General features: G+C 41.5%; 1 protein-coding gene across 1 annotated transcript in view; it reads left to right on the plus strand.

Moving 5' to 3' along the window:
* Nucleotides 1-13014, plus strand: part of ush2a (Usher syndrome 2A (autosomal recessive, mild)) — a 181106-nt gene that overhangs the window by 97452 nt on the left and 70640 nt on the right. The window contains 8 exon segments of the mRNA XM_063880598.1: nt 388-497; nt 500-529; nt 7415-7846; nt 7991-8130; nt 8551-8720; nt 8798-8964; nt 9151-9239; nt 11781-12115. Coding sequence (XP_063736668.1) covers nt 388-497; nt 500-529; nt 7415-7846; nt 7991-8130; nt 8551-8720; nt 8798-8964; nt 9151-9239; nt 11781-12115 — 1473 coding nt within the window.

Here is a 13014-nt window from a genome sequence, read left to right on the forward strand (position 1 = left end):
CATTGTGACCATGAACTGACCAACACATCCTCGGGAGCTGTCCAGTGCTGAATCTCCATCATTAGGGATTGAAGAGCAAAACAAGACATGCGGGTTAAAGTTGAAATAGAAAGGTAGAAATGAAGGCATTACAAAATATTTGTGCCCAGGACAAAGGGTTACCCATAGCAACGTTAAACATACACTTTGCTAAATAGTGATTAGTGGTGAACATGTGTTTTCAATAACATTTGTGTCGTCACAGTGTCAAGTCTTCATTCTGCATGGATTCACGATAAAAAAGAAAAGCCTTTTTTTGACAGTAGTAATACAATTGACTGATTGATTGATTGACTAATTGATTCATTTAATGAATGTAAATGCATGTTTCTGGCCTTTGACTCTTAGGCTTGTGGAAAACGCAACAGACACCTTTTCCTACCATGTAGAGGGCCTATCACCGTTCACCCAGTACGTGTTCAGAGTGGTGGTCTCACACACACATGGGCAGACCGTCGCCCCTGGGCAACCCTTCGCACCGCTGAGGACAGTAAGTAGAATTACAGACACAGGGCACAGAAGCATGCATATAACATCTGTTTCAATGCACACATGCTGAAGAGACATTTAAAATAACCATCAAAAACAGGAGCTAACTTGTTGGGGGGGGTCACCTATTCACTCAGCACTGCTGTTATATAGGCTACGTGTTGCCCTTGTTTTTTTCCCAATGAATTGTGCTGCCTGGGTGCTTGTGTCAGCCAAGTTTTGCAAGTGACTGGCTGGCAGGTGCCTGGCAGCAGACGGTTATTAGTTGGCCTCTGCTGTCAGTTGGCTGTTGGTGTGCTGAGTCAAAGTTAAAGTCCGGGTTTTCCAACAGATCTCATGATTTTAGGTGATGATCTGAACAATAGACTTGCACATTAAACATATGGCCTGTGAAAAGCAGAGCCTCTGCCCAGGTTCTCTTTTATTCTCTGAAAGTCTCCAGGGTTTTATTTCATAAAAGTGTATTACTTTCTGTTGATGGCGTCGGTCAATAACATCGATAAAATAAGGGAAGAAAGAAAGAGATTAAACTTATTAAAAATGAAATTTAGGGACAAGCAAGCAGGAGTGAAACATGCTGACAGGGGGAGATTTGCATACTCTAAGGTGTGTATCTGTGTGTGAGTGACCTAGCCAGTGTCATTGTGGGCTAATTGCTGTAATAGAATCATATTAGCCATTGGAACAGCCTCCTCAGTGCAAAGTTATAAATTAATTAGCACCACGCTATTATCACATACATTATCATTAAGCAGCTGAGATTAGCATACATAGGATACATGTGCGTGTATACACACAGAAAAGTGTATGTATGTGCTATACATAAACATTCACATGGACACAACACTGAGGCATGTACACACAATTGCAGACATTTAGGATACATTAAATTACAGCCCTATGCTTTTCTCATTGCTATTCAGAATTGATTTCCCTCTGTCAAACACACACAGAGATACACACACATACACAATCCTTCTCAAACATACTGAGCTTTTGTTACACATTTTTATAGATCTTCTTAACCATCATAAATAAGAGGGGCAGTTGTTTATGCTTGCGAGTTACCTTGTACGACCGAGAGGTGTGTGAATCTACATCGCTCTCTCAGTTTTTGTGTGTGTGTTCGGACAGTAATAGATGTGTCCATTCGGTCACACTGTGCCCCATCGTTCAAACCTCCATCCCTCTCTCTGCCTCTCTCAGGCCCCCTCACACACACACATACACAGACACACTGAGAACATGTGTCATACACACACCACCACCTTGTCGTCCATATCAATCACACAGGTCCTCATGCTCACAAGCAATATCACATAATCCTGAAGTTTCATGCAAACGAGGCTTATCACTGAAAGCACGTACACAACACACACACACACACACACACACGCACTGAGGCTAGGACAAAAAAAAGCATTCTGTAAGAAAAAGCATACAAACCCTTCTTTCTTGTTTATGCTACCGACTTCCACCGCAGTTTATCAGGAATAAAAGTTGAAACAAATCTATAAAACAAGACATAATAGCACATCTATAAGCATAAATCATTTGAATGGGCACAGAGTATATACTACTACATGCGTCTTAACAGTGTAAGCATTAAAAAAATGTTTGAACATATTAATAGAATAGATGATATGTGAGGAAGCTTTTAATGAGAAGGGATTTAAACCCATGATGGGAAAAAGCTAAGAGTGGCCCGATTGGGTTTTTCATTGATGTGTCATTTGTCACCATAAACCAACCCTCTCTTCATCGTGGCAGTGATAGGAAAGGAAAGGATGCATTCCTCTCCTAATCCTCTCTCCCACATGCTTGAACAAATTATAACTGTAGCAAGCATTTTACACGTTTTATTCAGTATATCATTTATTGTCTGACCAACCTACAAGCATTCATGGATATGCTGAAGTTACATTTAAGATAGATAATAGTATGCATTTTTAAAGTGCAGTGTTTGGATTATCCTCATTTGGAGGGGTTCCCGTAAACCTGATCTGTTGCAGTTGTAATATTTCCACTTTTACTAAACGTAATAATATATGGTTTGTTGACATGGACCTTTATTAACAATATGGTTTTCAGTTTGTGTTCACATCGTTAATTTTATCCCTTCTCTCTTTTATGGCTGTGTTTTTTTATATATATATGTTGTATTTCCTCTGTCTTTCTACTTGTGTCGAACCTTTTCCTTTTTCACTCTTTCTCCAAGTCTTTGTGCTCAAACATCAGAGACAGTGTAGGTTTTACCTTTTCTATTTGACGGACCATTCCCTTAAGAATTTACAAGTGATAGAAGTTATGAGAGATCGAGGAGAGACTATAGAAAAAAAAACAATATGAGAAACGGAAAGAAGAAATGGTCTGAAAATAAAAATGGAGGGGGCAAAAAGGTAAAATGAAGAATTGTGGAAAAGAGAGGAAGAGAAAAAAAGAAAAGGCTAATGACAGAACAGAGAAAGAGAGAGACCCACGCTTCATCCTTTCCTTTTTATCATTCCATTAAAGTTTTATATCCATCTTTTTAATGTAATTTGGTCCCTATGAATTCCTGCCGCTGCAGAACAGACAGACGGCTCCTGTGAACATAAACTCTAGCCGTGTTGGACAGCTCCCTTTCCTCTGTCTACTCCGATGTTCACACAGGCCAAGTGATCTAAGAAAGAGAGCGTGTGTGTGTGTGTGTGTGTGTGTGTGTGTGTGTGTGTGTGTGTGTGTGTGTGTGTGTGTGTGTGTGTGTGTGTGTGTGTGTGTGTGTGTGTGTGTGTGTGTGTGTGTGTGTGTGTGTGTGTGTGTGTGTGTGTGTGTGTGTGGACATTAAAGAAGCACTGTTTTTACTTAATTTAATTTAAAGCAGGAAGTGTGAGAAAGAAGACATCTGAAAGAGGGGAAAAAAAGACAGAAATTAGGTTAGAGGTAATGACAGAACACAAAGGATTCATGTTATTTAATGAAAGAGTGACTGCATTAATAAAATAGTAATAATCCTACCTTTTCTCCCGGTGTTCTGTTCAGTAATGTTAGTACTATCCCATTGCTTTTTTTAGATATCAAGAGATTGTTTGAGAATATTTTAAGTACAGTTTTACGTTCTTATTACCTGTACATGTTTTGAATATTACTCTTTTAAATATACTGTCAGAACCAATTGAAAAATAAACATTCCTCATCAGTCACATACAGCTTCCATAATATTTTAAGAATTTCTTTACCTGGGTTTATTTATACATTTTTATACATTCCACACCAACATATTTTTGGAGTACATAAATACACCAGAAGGTTATCTGGCATTAAGTAAATCACTCAAAGTAGTCAGTGTCTGAGAAGGATATTGAATATCTTTGAGTGATTGATGTTTCAGGTATTGAGATGGTCGTAGTTACTTAAAGGCTAATGTACATCTCATATGTACTCACCATGTTATGGATACAAATCAAGCTCATGACCTTGGTCATGCATCATCCTCTTTCTCAATGCCTCTTCAGTGTCTCCTGAACAGCCTTGATATTGAATAATCTGTAGAAAAAGTAAAGATATGAAATTCAATGTAAATTCCCGCTGTATTACTTGTCACGTTTTGACACCGTGCCGTAAGCATCTTGATTACACTAAAGCTCAGCGTTTGTCCTCATTATGACTCCGAGGAGCCTCGACTCACCTTCAAAATCCCATTCACCCACATACCCACAAACACATGCACACACAGGGCCCTGTGCGAGGCTAAAAATAATACCCTTCCTCTTGTTGTCACATGGATACTCACAGATGTACACGCTTATATCTAAACAGGCTCTTACATACACACAAAAGCAAACTAACATGCCCAAAAAGCTACGTAACATGTAGACAAATCCGTATGCAGACAAACACCTACATAAACACACACACACACACACACACACACACACACACACACACACACACACATAGACACACACTCCTTCCTCCCTCCCCCTCTCCTTCCACCCTTGTCAGTTGATTGTGTTATTACTATGCTAACCAAATCCTTATAAATGTGATTTAAGGCTTGGCGGCCCCGCGCTCCTGTTTTAGCCTTCTGCTACTGTGTTTTACTGGAGAGAGGAGGAGTAACAGTGGGAGGTGTGGAGGGAGGAAAATGGGAGAGGGTAAGAATGAGGCATCAGGAATGAAGACAAAACACAAAGGGGGGAGAGAAGAAGTGAGTGGGAGACACCGGAAAAGAAGAGGAACTGGAAAAGGGAGGATGAGTTGAACGGGATGGAGAGGAAGAGGGAAAAGGAGTTAAGGAGTCAGGAAACCAGAGAGAGAGAGTGGTTGCTACGCATTCCCTCAACACTCGTTCCCTTCTATCCAGAGAGCAGTAAAGCGTCAGTAAAATAGAAAAAAGGGAAAAAGCATCACCTGCATCTTAAATGAAAATTTCAATTGAAAAACTTAACAGCCCTTCAAATTGCAGAATTTTACACGCGCCAGTAAAGCCTAAATAACACTCAACACTTAGATGGAAAGGGGGAGGGGAGGAGAGTGGGAACGAGGAAGGAATGGGGGGGTGACAACAGGGGTTATTTTGGGTGTTTGACGGAGGCTGGAGGAAGGTGACTTGATTGTGTTTTTGCAATTTAGGACTTTCCCCTGTGATCTTCTTTTTTGCATCTCTTACCTGTTTTTATGTCCGCTGGAAGAGACACATTTTAACCAGACTGACAGAAGGAAATAAAGTTAGTTGAGAATTTAGTCTAAAATTAAGAGGAAGAATGTCTAATTAATTTGACAAACACGTAAAAAGGCACCTCAACCCTCGCAAAGACAGCAGAAAGCAGTGAGGCGCACAGACAGGCCGGAAGATAGGCACATGGACAGACGGGGAGACGGGCTCCTTGGTTATTCGTGGGGTTCAGTGGACCTTTGGTGGTAATTGAATCAGTGTGAGTGCTGAGTAGAGCTAGCATAAAAACCTGTTAACCCAAAAGGTCAACTCTCTGCATTGTTTATTTAGCAGGGAGACCAGAAAGGGAGAGAGCGAAAGAGGGAAAGAGACCGCCACACAAAGCACGAGTAACAGAGATAGACAGGAGAAAATGAAAGAGGTGGTGGGGGAAAGGGAAGGAAAGGGTCAGAGAAAGGAAAAGGAGAAGGAAGAGACAGACAGACAGGTGGAAGGATGTAGATAGAAAGAAAGATGGGTGTTGGTTGGACTCTTTGTGGTCTGTAAAATCAGCCAATCTTTACATCTATACTGCTGTTTATTTGTGTGGGAGATAGAAAAATGTGAGAGTGTTTGTGTGTGTGCATGGCTGACTCACTGCCATTTTAATGTATCTTTTAATCTTGGCATACGGTATGATGTGCATCTCTGTGTCTGACTCAATAGCTTTTCCACACATGGTCAAACTCCATAACAGTCTTTTGTTACAGAGCCTTAGTGATCAGTTAAAAGACAACGGGTTTTCAAATCATGAGGGTCCATCTGTAAATTCATTAACAAGATTTTCAGAAAGATTTCAACTTTCCAAAAAGTTTACCTGCTTTCTTTTGTTTTTTGTACCGTATTACAAAACAGATTAATATAGCAGTAAACTTACACTTTTTAAAAACATTATACTTATGTGTTTAAAAAGGTTAAACTTTTAGAAGAGGATCATCCTGGTCCAAAAACGGAATGTTGGTTGGCCTCAAAGTCTGTATGAAGTAAGGCCTTTCAGTTTGTAGATGCAAAATACACGCATGCTAACTAAACATTCACATTCTCGCACACTTTATCTCTCACAAAATCATGCACGCATAGTACTCTCAGCCGCTGATCTTTTTTCACCCTCTCTCTGTTTCTCTCTTACACACACAGCACACACACACACACACATACACGCTCCGCCATCTGGGAAAGCCGTTAGCGGTTAGCGGTAGCACTTAGCGACGCAGCACGCTCCCTCAGTCCGCTCAGTCACCTTGATCTGCTTGCCCTTCACACAGCACCATTACTGCTATACTGCATCACTGTGGGTGTGGGCATGTGAGTGTGTGTGTGTGTTAGGAAGAGTGTGTGTCTACGTATACCGACATGCATCTGTGTGTGTCCATTATAGAGCAGTACAGTGGGATGTAAATGCCGGGGGAGGAGGGGGGAAGGGGCATTACCTTCAAATGAGGTACCGTGGAGTGAAATATCACTCACTGACTAGTCTTGTGTAGGTTCTTATACGCGCATGGACATGTAGAAATCATGTGACTGTGTGTGGGTTCCTTTGGGCTTCTGATGTACATCTATGCCGGTCTTAACTCTTTTACTAGTGAGGATCACTTCAGCTTCTGAACATAAGAATTTAAGGCATTCACGCCGTTGCAAATTGCTACTGACAGGAATACACAGCAGACCAACATTAGAAATGTGCTTTCTCTCAAAGACCACAGCTTGGTTTCTGCAGAAACATGTCTTGTTATACATTTGCAACCACTTTAAGTTTCCTGAGTTTAGTATTCGCCATAAGTTTTTCTCAATTCTCCGTTCTTCATCTAAACTTATTCCATCTAACTTAAAAGTATATGACTGACCTGCACATCACCTCCTGAATCCTCTGCTGGCGGATGCACAGACTCACATTCAAACAGTCACGGGTAAAGCATAAATCCATAAATACAATCTTGGTTTGCTCAGGGGTAGAAATTGAGAGCGAAAGAGTTTCCATGTTAATCCCTTGGATAGAGGATGGCAAAATCTCTCTTTGTCCTTCTGATGTCATTCTTGATGTTACTCGTCAAATAATGCTTTAGAACAAATCCCCCTTCACTTTTTTCCTTCAATCTGTTATTAGCACACACAAAGAATATGTTTATCGCCTGTCTTTTTTTCTATTCCTTATGGTGTCCCTTTTTCCATTTATTTTTCCTCACCTCCTAGGTCCAGGACCGGTGGACCCTCCAGCTGTTTCAGGGCTGCATCCCCGAAGTGTAACAGTTACCTGGGTTCCTCCCTCCAAACCAAATGGCATTATCACTAATTACACCTTGTCCCTTTATGCGAGCTCCATCTCTTCTTTAGATTTCAAACCCAGCTCAGTCTCCAGCATCAGCACGACCCTCAGCTCCACGTCAGGTCATAACCCGAGCCCATTGCCCAGCACTGAGGCTGCACATCTCAACTCAAGTCATGACTCCAGTCCAACATCTAATCCTACCACCCCAGACTCAAGACATGTCTCCATGTCCGCCATCAACACAGACAGTAATAACAGCTCAAGCACTATCCAAGGCACAAGAACAAATCTGGTCCCTAACTCGTTCTCTAGCATGAGGCCTGGTATCACAGAGGAAAACCAAATTGAGTCCACTGGTGTAAGCAACACAAGCCAAGGCCCAACTTCCATCTCCTTCCCCCCAATTCAACCCAATACACCCTCTGAAAACCAAAGCTCCCGTGTTTCAGTGTCACACCCTGAACACAATGCAACCAACTCTGAAATTATCCTAAAACAAGACTCATTCCAAAGCCCTACTTCCAGTTTATATAGTGCAGCATCAGATTCAAGTTCATCCCTCCTGTCAGTCATTGTTCCCGGGAACACCACCAGCTACTCTTTCCTCGCTCTGCTGCCATACCACACCTACCGCCTCCAGGTACAATACATAAAAAATACACATGGGTAGAACACAATAGGAAATGATTAGTGTAATACATTTAACATTATATTATTACATAAATACAACGATAATGTAAAAATGAAACACATGTTAGTCTTTATTAGTTTCTGATAATGCTATGGTGAATTTAAATTCAATAATACACATTTTACGAGCAATTTAAAAGCTATGTGTTTCCCGTCAGATGATACTGAATTTCAAAATGTTAGCGCACCCTTATTTTTTATTATTGTTATCACTTTAATATGAATGGTAGAATGCCAGTGAATGTTTTTTAATTAGAATGAATCATGTGCTATAATTTGGAGATTTATTAACTGGAAAACATCTAGCAATACAAGTGCGTACTAAAGCTAAAACTGCATATACATTACAACATTATTCTCCAACATCTAGGTGGACGCGTGCACCAGTGTGGGTTGTTCAGTGTCTGAGATGTCTCAGGAATTTCGTACCCTCCAAGCTCCACCTGAAGGGGTACCTGCGCCTCACCTCTACTCGGACACCCCCACCTCTGTTCTTTTGTCCTGGGGAGCACCGGAGTGGAGCAATGGGCCATTAGAGCGGTGAGATATGATCACATGCATACCCCTTCAACCCCTCTGTGATATTTTTTATGTATGTTACATTGTGCTGGGCATAGGTGGCTGATTGAGCGAAAAGTTGCTGGGACCAAACAAGTCTCCACGGTGGGCCATCTCCCCCCAGACCCTCCACCTCTGTCTTTCTTGGACTCTTCATCAGCCCTCAGTCCCTGGACCAGCTACCAGTATCGGCTTGTGCTCCACAATCAGGCTGGCAACACCACCGGTAAGATCATAATAGTGGACTTCGAAAATAAATTCAATCTGACATAGATGTCCATAACCTGCTTTCTACATTGCCTTTAGCCAGCTTCATAAAATTCACCAATTTGTGGAAACTTACGGATTAATACTACCAGCCTTTGTTGTTTCACAGCAGGCTCTTCAACCCCTTTCTGTTAAATACTTGCAGGGCCCTGGGTCAATATCACCACCAGACCTTCTCGTCCAGCTGGACTCAATCCACCAAGAGTGAAGGTTTTGGGGCCGGAGTCACTTCAGGTATGGGCACCTTTTTTTAAGCTGACATCTCTCCAGTTCATAAAAAACCTCCTGGATTTTGCATGGCCACAATAGTTTGTATATATATCTAAATCGGCTGAATCAAAATAATGTAATCCAAGTCTTCCATGCTGCTACGGATAATAATCACAATATCGCTTGTTGTTTCAGGAGCTCAGTTTGAGCTTTTAGACTTGAAAACACCTCTTAAAGTAAGAATACAACGAAAAAATATAACACAACTTCAGTCACTCAGAGTAGAAAAGACAAAGCAATGTCATTCTGATTCCTCTGTCTATCCTTCTTGGGATTTAATGAGAAAGAAAAACATTCAACTCAAGGTCCCCTTCAGAAAATAGGAGGGGCTGTGACCCTGTCTGAGGCAGCTTCCTTCCTGTCGGCCATTTTGAAGGAGGGGCCACAGTTAAATTCCACCACTGGCTAATCCCACATCAAGACCCATCAATGAAAGCCACTGAAATAATATTGTATGCATGCACACACATATATGCACACACACACACACACACACACACACACACACACACACACACACACACACACACACACACACACACACATGGACTCATAGCCCTGCACTAATGCTAACTGCAGAAAAATGCTAATGCCTGTCATCATTTCAGAACCGCCCCTGTCATCTCTGCAGCAGCACAGCTTTAGGGGTCATAGGTCCGAGAAGAAAAGTGTTCCTTCCTGGTTGTTGCTAATTGGACAGACAGGCAGGCTGCTTCCTGGTTACCAATTGACCTTGACAACACAGACAGGATTTTTGAGTGTCTCCCTTCATTCTCTAAATCATTCTCTCTGCCAATGTATGCCTTTGCTGATAAGTACCTAGTAAGGAAGTTACCTAGTTTGTGATTCTGAAGGCATATTGATACACTTCAAAATAAACCATTAATTTGAATTTGAAATACATGTAAAAACTGATTTTACAATGTTATTGTCAGCTGCAGAGGTTGGCAATCCTGTAGTGCCTTTTGAATGTTTCTGAACATAATGGCATAGATTCACAGACACATACCTTTTTCTCTCTCACCGCCTGCTTTATCAATTGTCTCTCTGTCTGTCTGTCTGTCTGTCTGTCTGTCTCTCTCTCTCTCTCTCTGTCACTCATATACACATAAATGCATAAACAAACACACACACACACACACACACACATTGTACTGGCCTTAGCCCCAGTGCTCTGTGTCAGCTCCGGGTCTCTGCTGTCTTCACCATCTCCAGATTACATCAAGCTATTCAATCTGTAAATGACTTCCACCACAAAGCACACCCAACACGCACTTTGGGAAATGAGCTGCCTAACTCAACATGACCCTGCCCATATGTGGTGGTGTGTGTGGCTCCGAGTGTGCGTGTGTGTGCGTCACCTCACAGTGTCACTTGTTAAATGAATATCAAGGTTGCATGAGGAATAATTATTCTTGACGTTCATTCATAATACTCTCATCAACATTGACCGTTTAATCACCTAAACGCATAAGTCTCAACAAGTGCTAAACTGATCAGTTATTGGACATGACAGTTTGTCTCCATAACTGTGTTAGAGCACAGGTGTGTGTTTGTTGTTTGAAGATGCGTAGTATGTGTGTGAGTGCACTAATGCAATTTTAAAATTAAGATATCACTGTTTGTATATGTGTTAAAAACAAAACATTTATCGCAAAGAAATCTGTCTTTCAAAAGTGTAGAGTTGTGTGTGTGTTTGTAAGTATGTGTGTTTGTGTTTCTGTGTATACCAATTGTGTGTGTGCCAGTTACCTTCATCTTCACTCTGAAATGCTGACAGACTGAACTGTTTCCAAATCAGATGCAGTGCTCAACGACAGCAAGCTTTTGTTTTTGCATGCAGCAATTCCATTACCAGCCGTTTTCATTATTTTAGCATAGTGTTTGTGCATGTGCGCGTGTTTGTGCGTACGGGTGTACCCAGTTTTAAATTTGATGAAAGGAATCTTCTGCTGAAGTCAAAGTCAGGTTATCTTTCTCCACAAGAGAGTTTAACACACACACACACACACACACACACACACACACACACACACACACACACACACACACACACACACACACACACACACACACACACACACACACACACTCTTTAAATTCACATACCCAGGCCACAATGTACGCAGGCATGGACACTACCTTCACAATATCACTTCTAGTACTCAACTGAACACACCATGCATTCCCACTGTGATGCACATATATGTTTGCATGAGCACACACTGCAAGCTTTGCACACGCACACACATAGACACACATACAGTGTGCCATGACTTCCTGTAGTTCATCTGTCTAAAAGCTTTCTGCCATCCTCAGCATGCCGAGAATATTCAGAATGTCCAGCCAACCAATGACATGACTTTTCGGGGATAATGTTAGGACACTGAGAAAGGATTAAATGAACTAGACCTTTGGTTTTCTCTGCACTTTAACCCTGATTATCCAAATACCTTATTTTATATGAACAAGCAAGAACTTTACTACAACACCCTTGTGTTTCAGGTCACATGGTCTCCTCCTCTTATTCCCAACGGAGAAATCCATGGCTATGAGATCCGCCTCCCAGAACCGTGCATCTTCCATGACAGTGGCAATGCTTCTGAGCTCAACATCACAATAACGGACCTTATTCCATACACAAACTACAGTATTACTTTGTTGGCATGTTCTAATGGCAATGGACATGTTGGGGGATGTACAGAAAGCCTGCCCATGCCCGCTTCTACATTACCCACAATCCCTGAAGGCCTTCAACCTCTGTCTGTAGTGGCAGTGAGTGAGTCCTTCCTGGCTATTTCCTGGCAACTACCAAGCAGGCCCAATGGACCTAACATCAGGTAAGATGGATATTAAACATAATCCATATCAAAGATGGCTGAGTTGCATTGCATGAGACCACTTACTCTAAGTTAAATGTATTTTGGTTGAACACAGATATGCAAAGATACTAGTTATGGAAGGCTAATATAAGTGGACACCGATCAGTGTAACCATCATAACTTGACATAACTTGATTCATTACTTAAAAGCACACAATTAGAAACCCAGCAGCCGAGACTGAAAGCTGCAGCATGTTATTTTTGAGAGACACATCCTGTTGATGTTCAATTGTTATTGAAAAACTTCAGCAAACAAGCTGATATGTACACATGAGCTGCTAACATGAGTGCCCTGGTAATGAGCTAAGTGTTGTGCATTTTTTAATCAGTGTTTTTTCAGTCCTAATGCACATTCTGGTCTGTTTTGTTCTTTCCTGTTCTACTCTGTCGGTGATTAGGCCTAAAATAAAGGTCCATTTTTCTGGCAGGCCATTAAAATGCATGAGCCCATCTCTCTGTTCTGCTCTGCTCAGCTCTGTGTGTTTGTCTAAGTGGGTTTGTTAAAAGGCGGCATTAAGCCCTTCTCTTCTGATTACAGCAGAAATTAGCATCACTGTGGGGAGAGGAAAACACAAACCCTGCAGAAAAAAACAACCAAGGGAGGGGCGTCGGGAGGGAAGGTTGAGATAGAGTGAACGCAAAATAATAGAGATGATGAAAAACAGCAGAAGAGGAGGAAATGAGCGATAAGCAGAAGAGTTGGTTGAAAATGGTGTTGTTTTTTGTGTATGCATATGTTTATTGCTCTGTGGGTACAGTGTGTGTCTGTGTGCTCATGTTGGTGCATGTGGGAACATGTGTTGGGTGTTAATGCATTCCTAAACATCCAACCATGTGTGTGTGTGTTCCTTTATTCA

This window comes from Eleginops maclovinus, chromosome 4 (assembly GCF_036324505.1).
Source record: "Eleginops maclovinus isolate JMC-PN-2008 ecotype Puerto Natales chromosome 4, JC_Emac_rtc_rv5, whole genome shotgun sequence".
In the NCBI taxonomy this organism is placed as follows: Eukaryota; Metazoa; Chordata; class Actinopteri; order Perciformes; family Eleginopidae; genus Eleginops; species Eleginops maclovinus.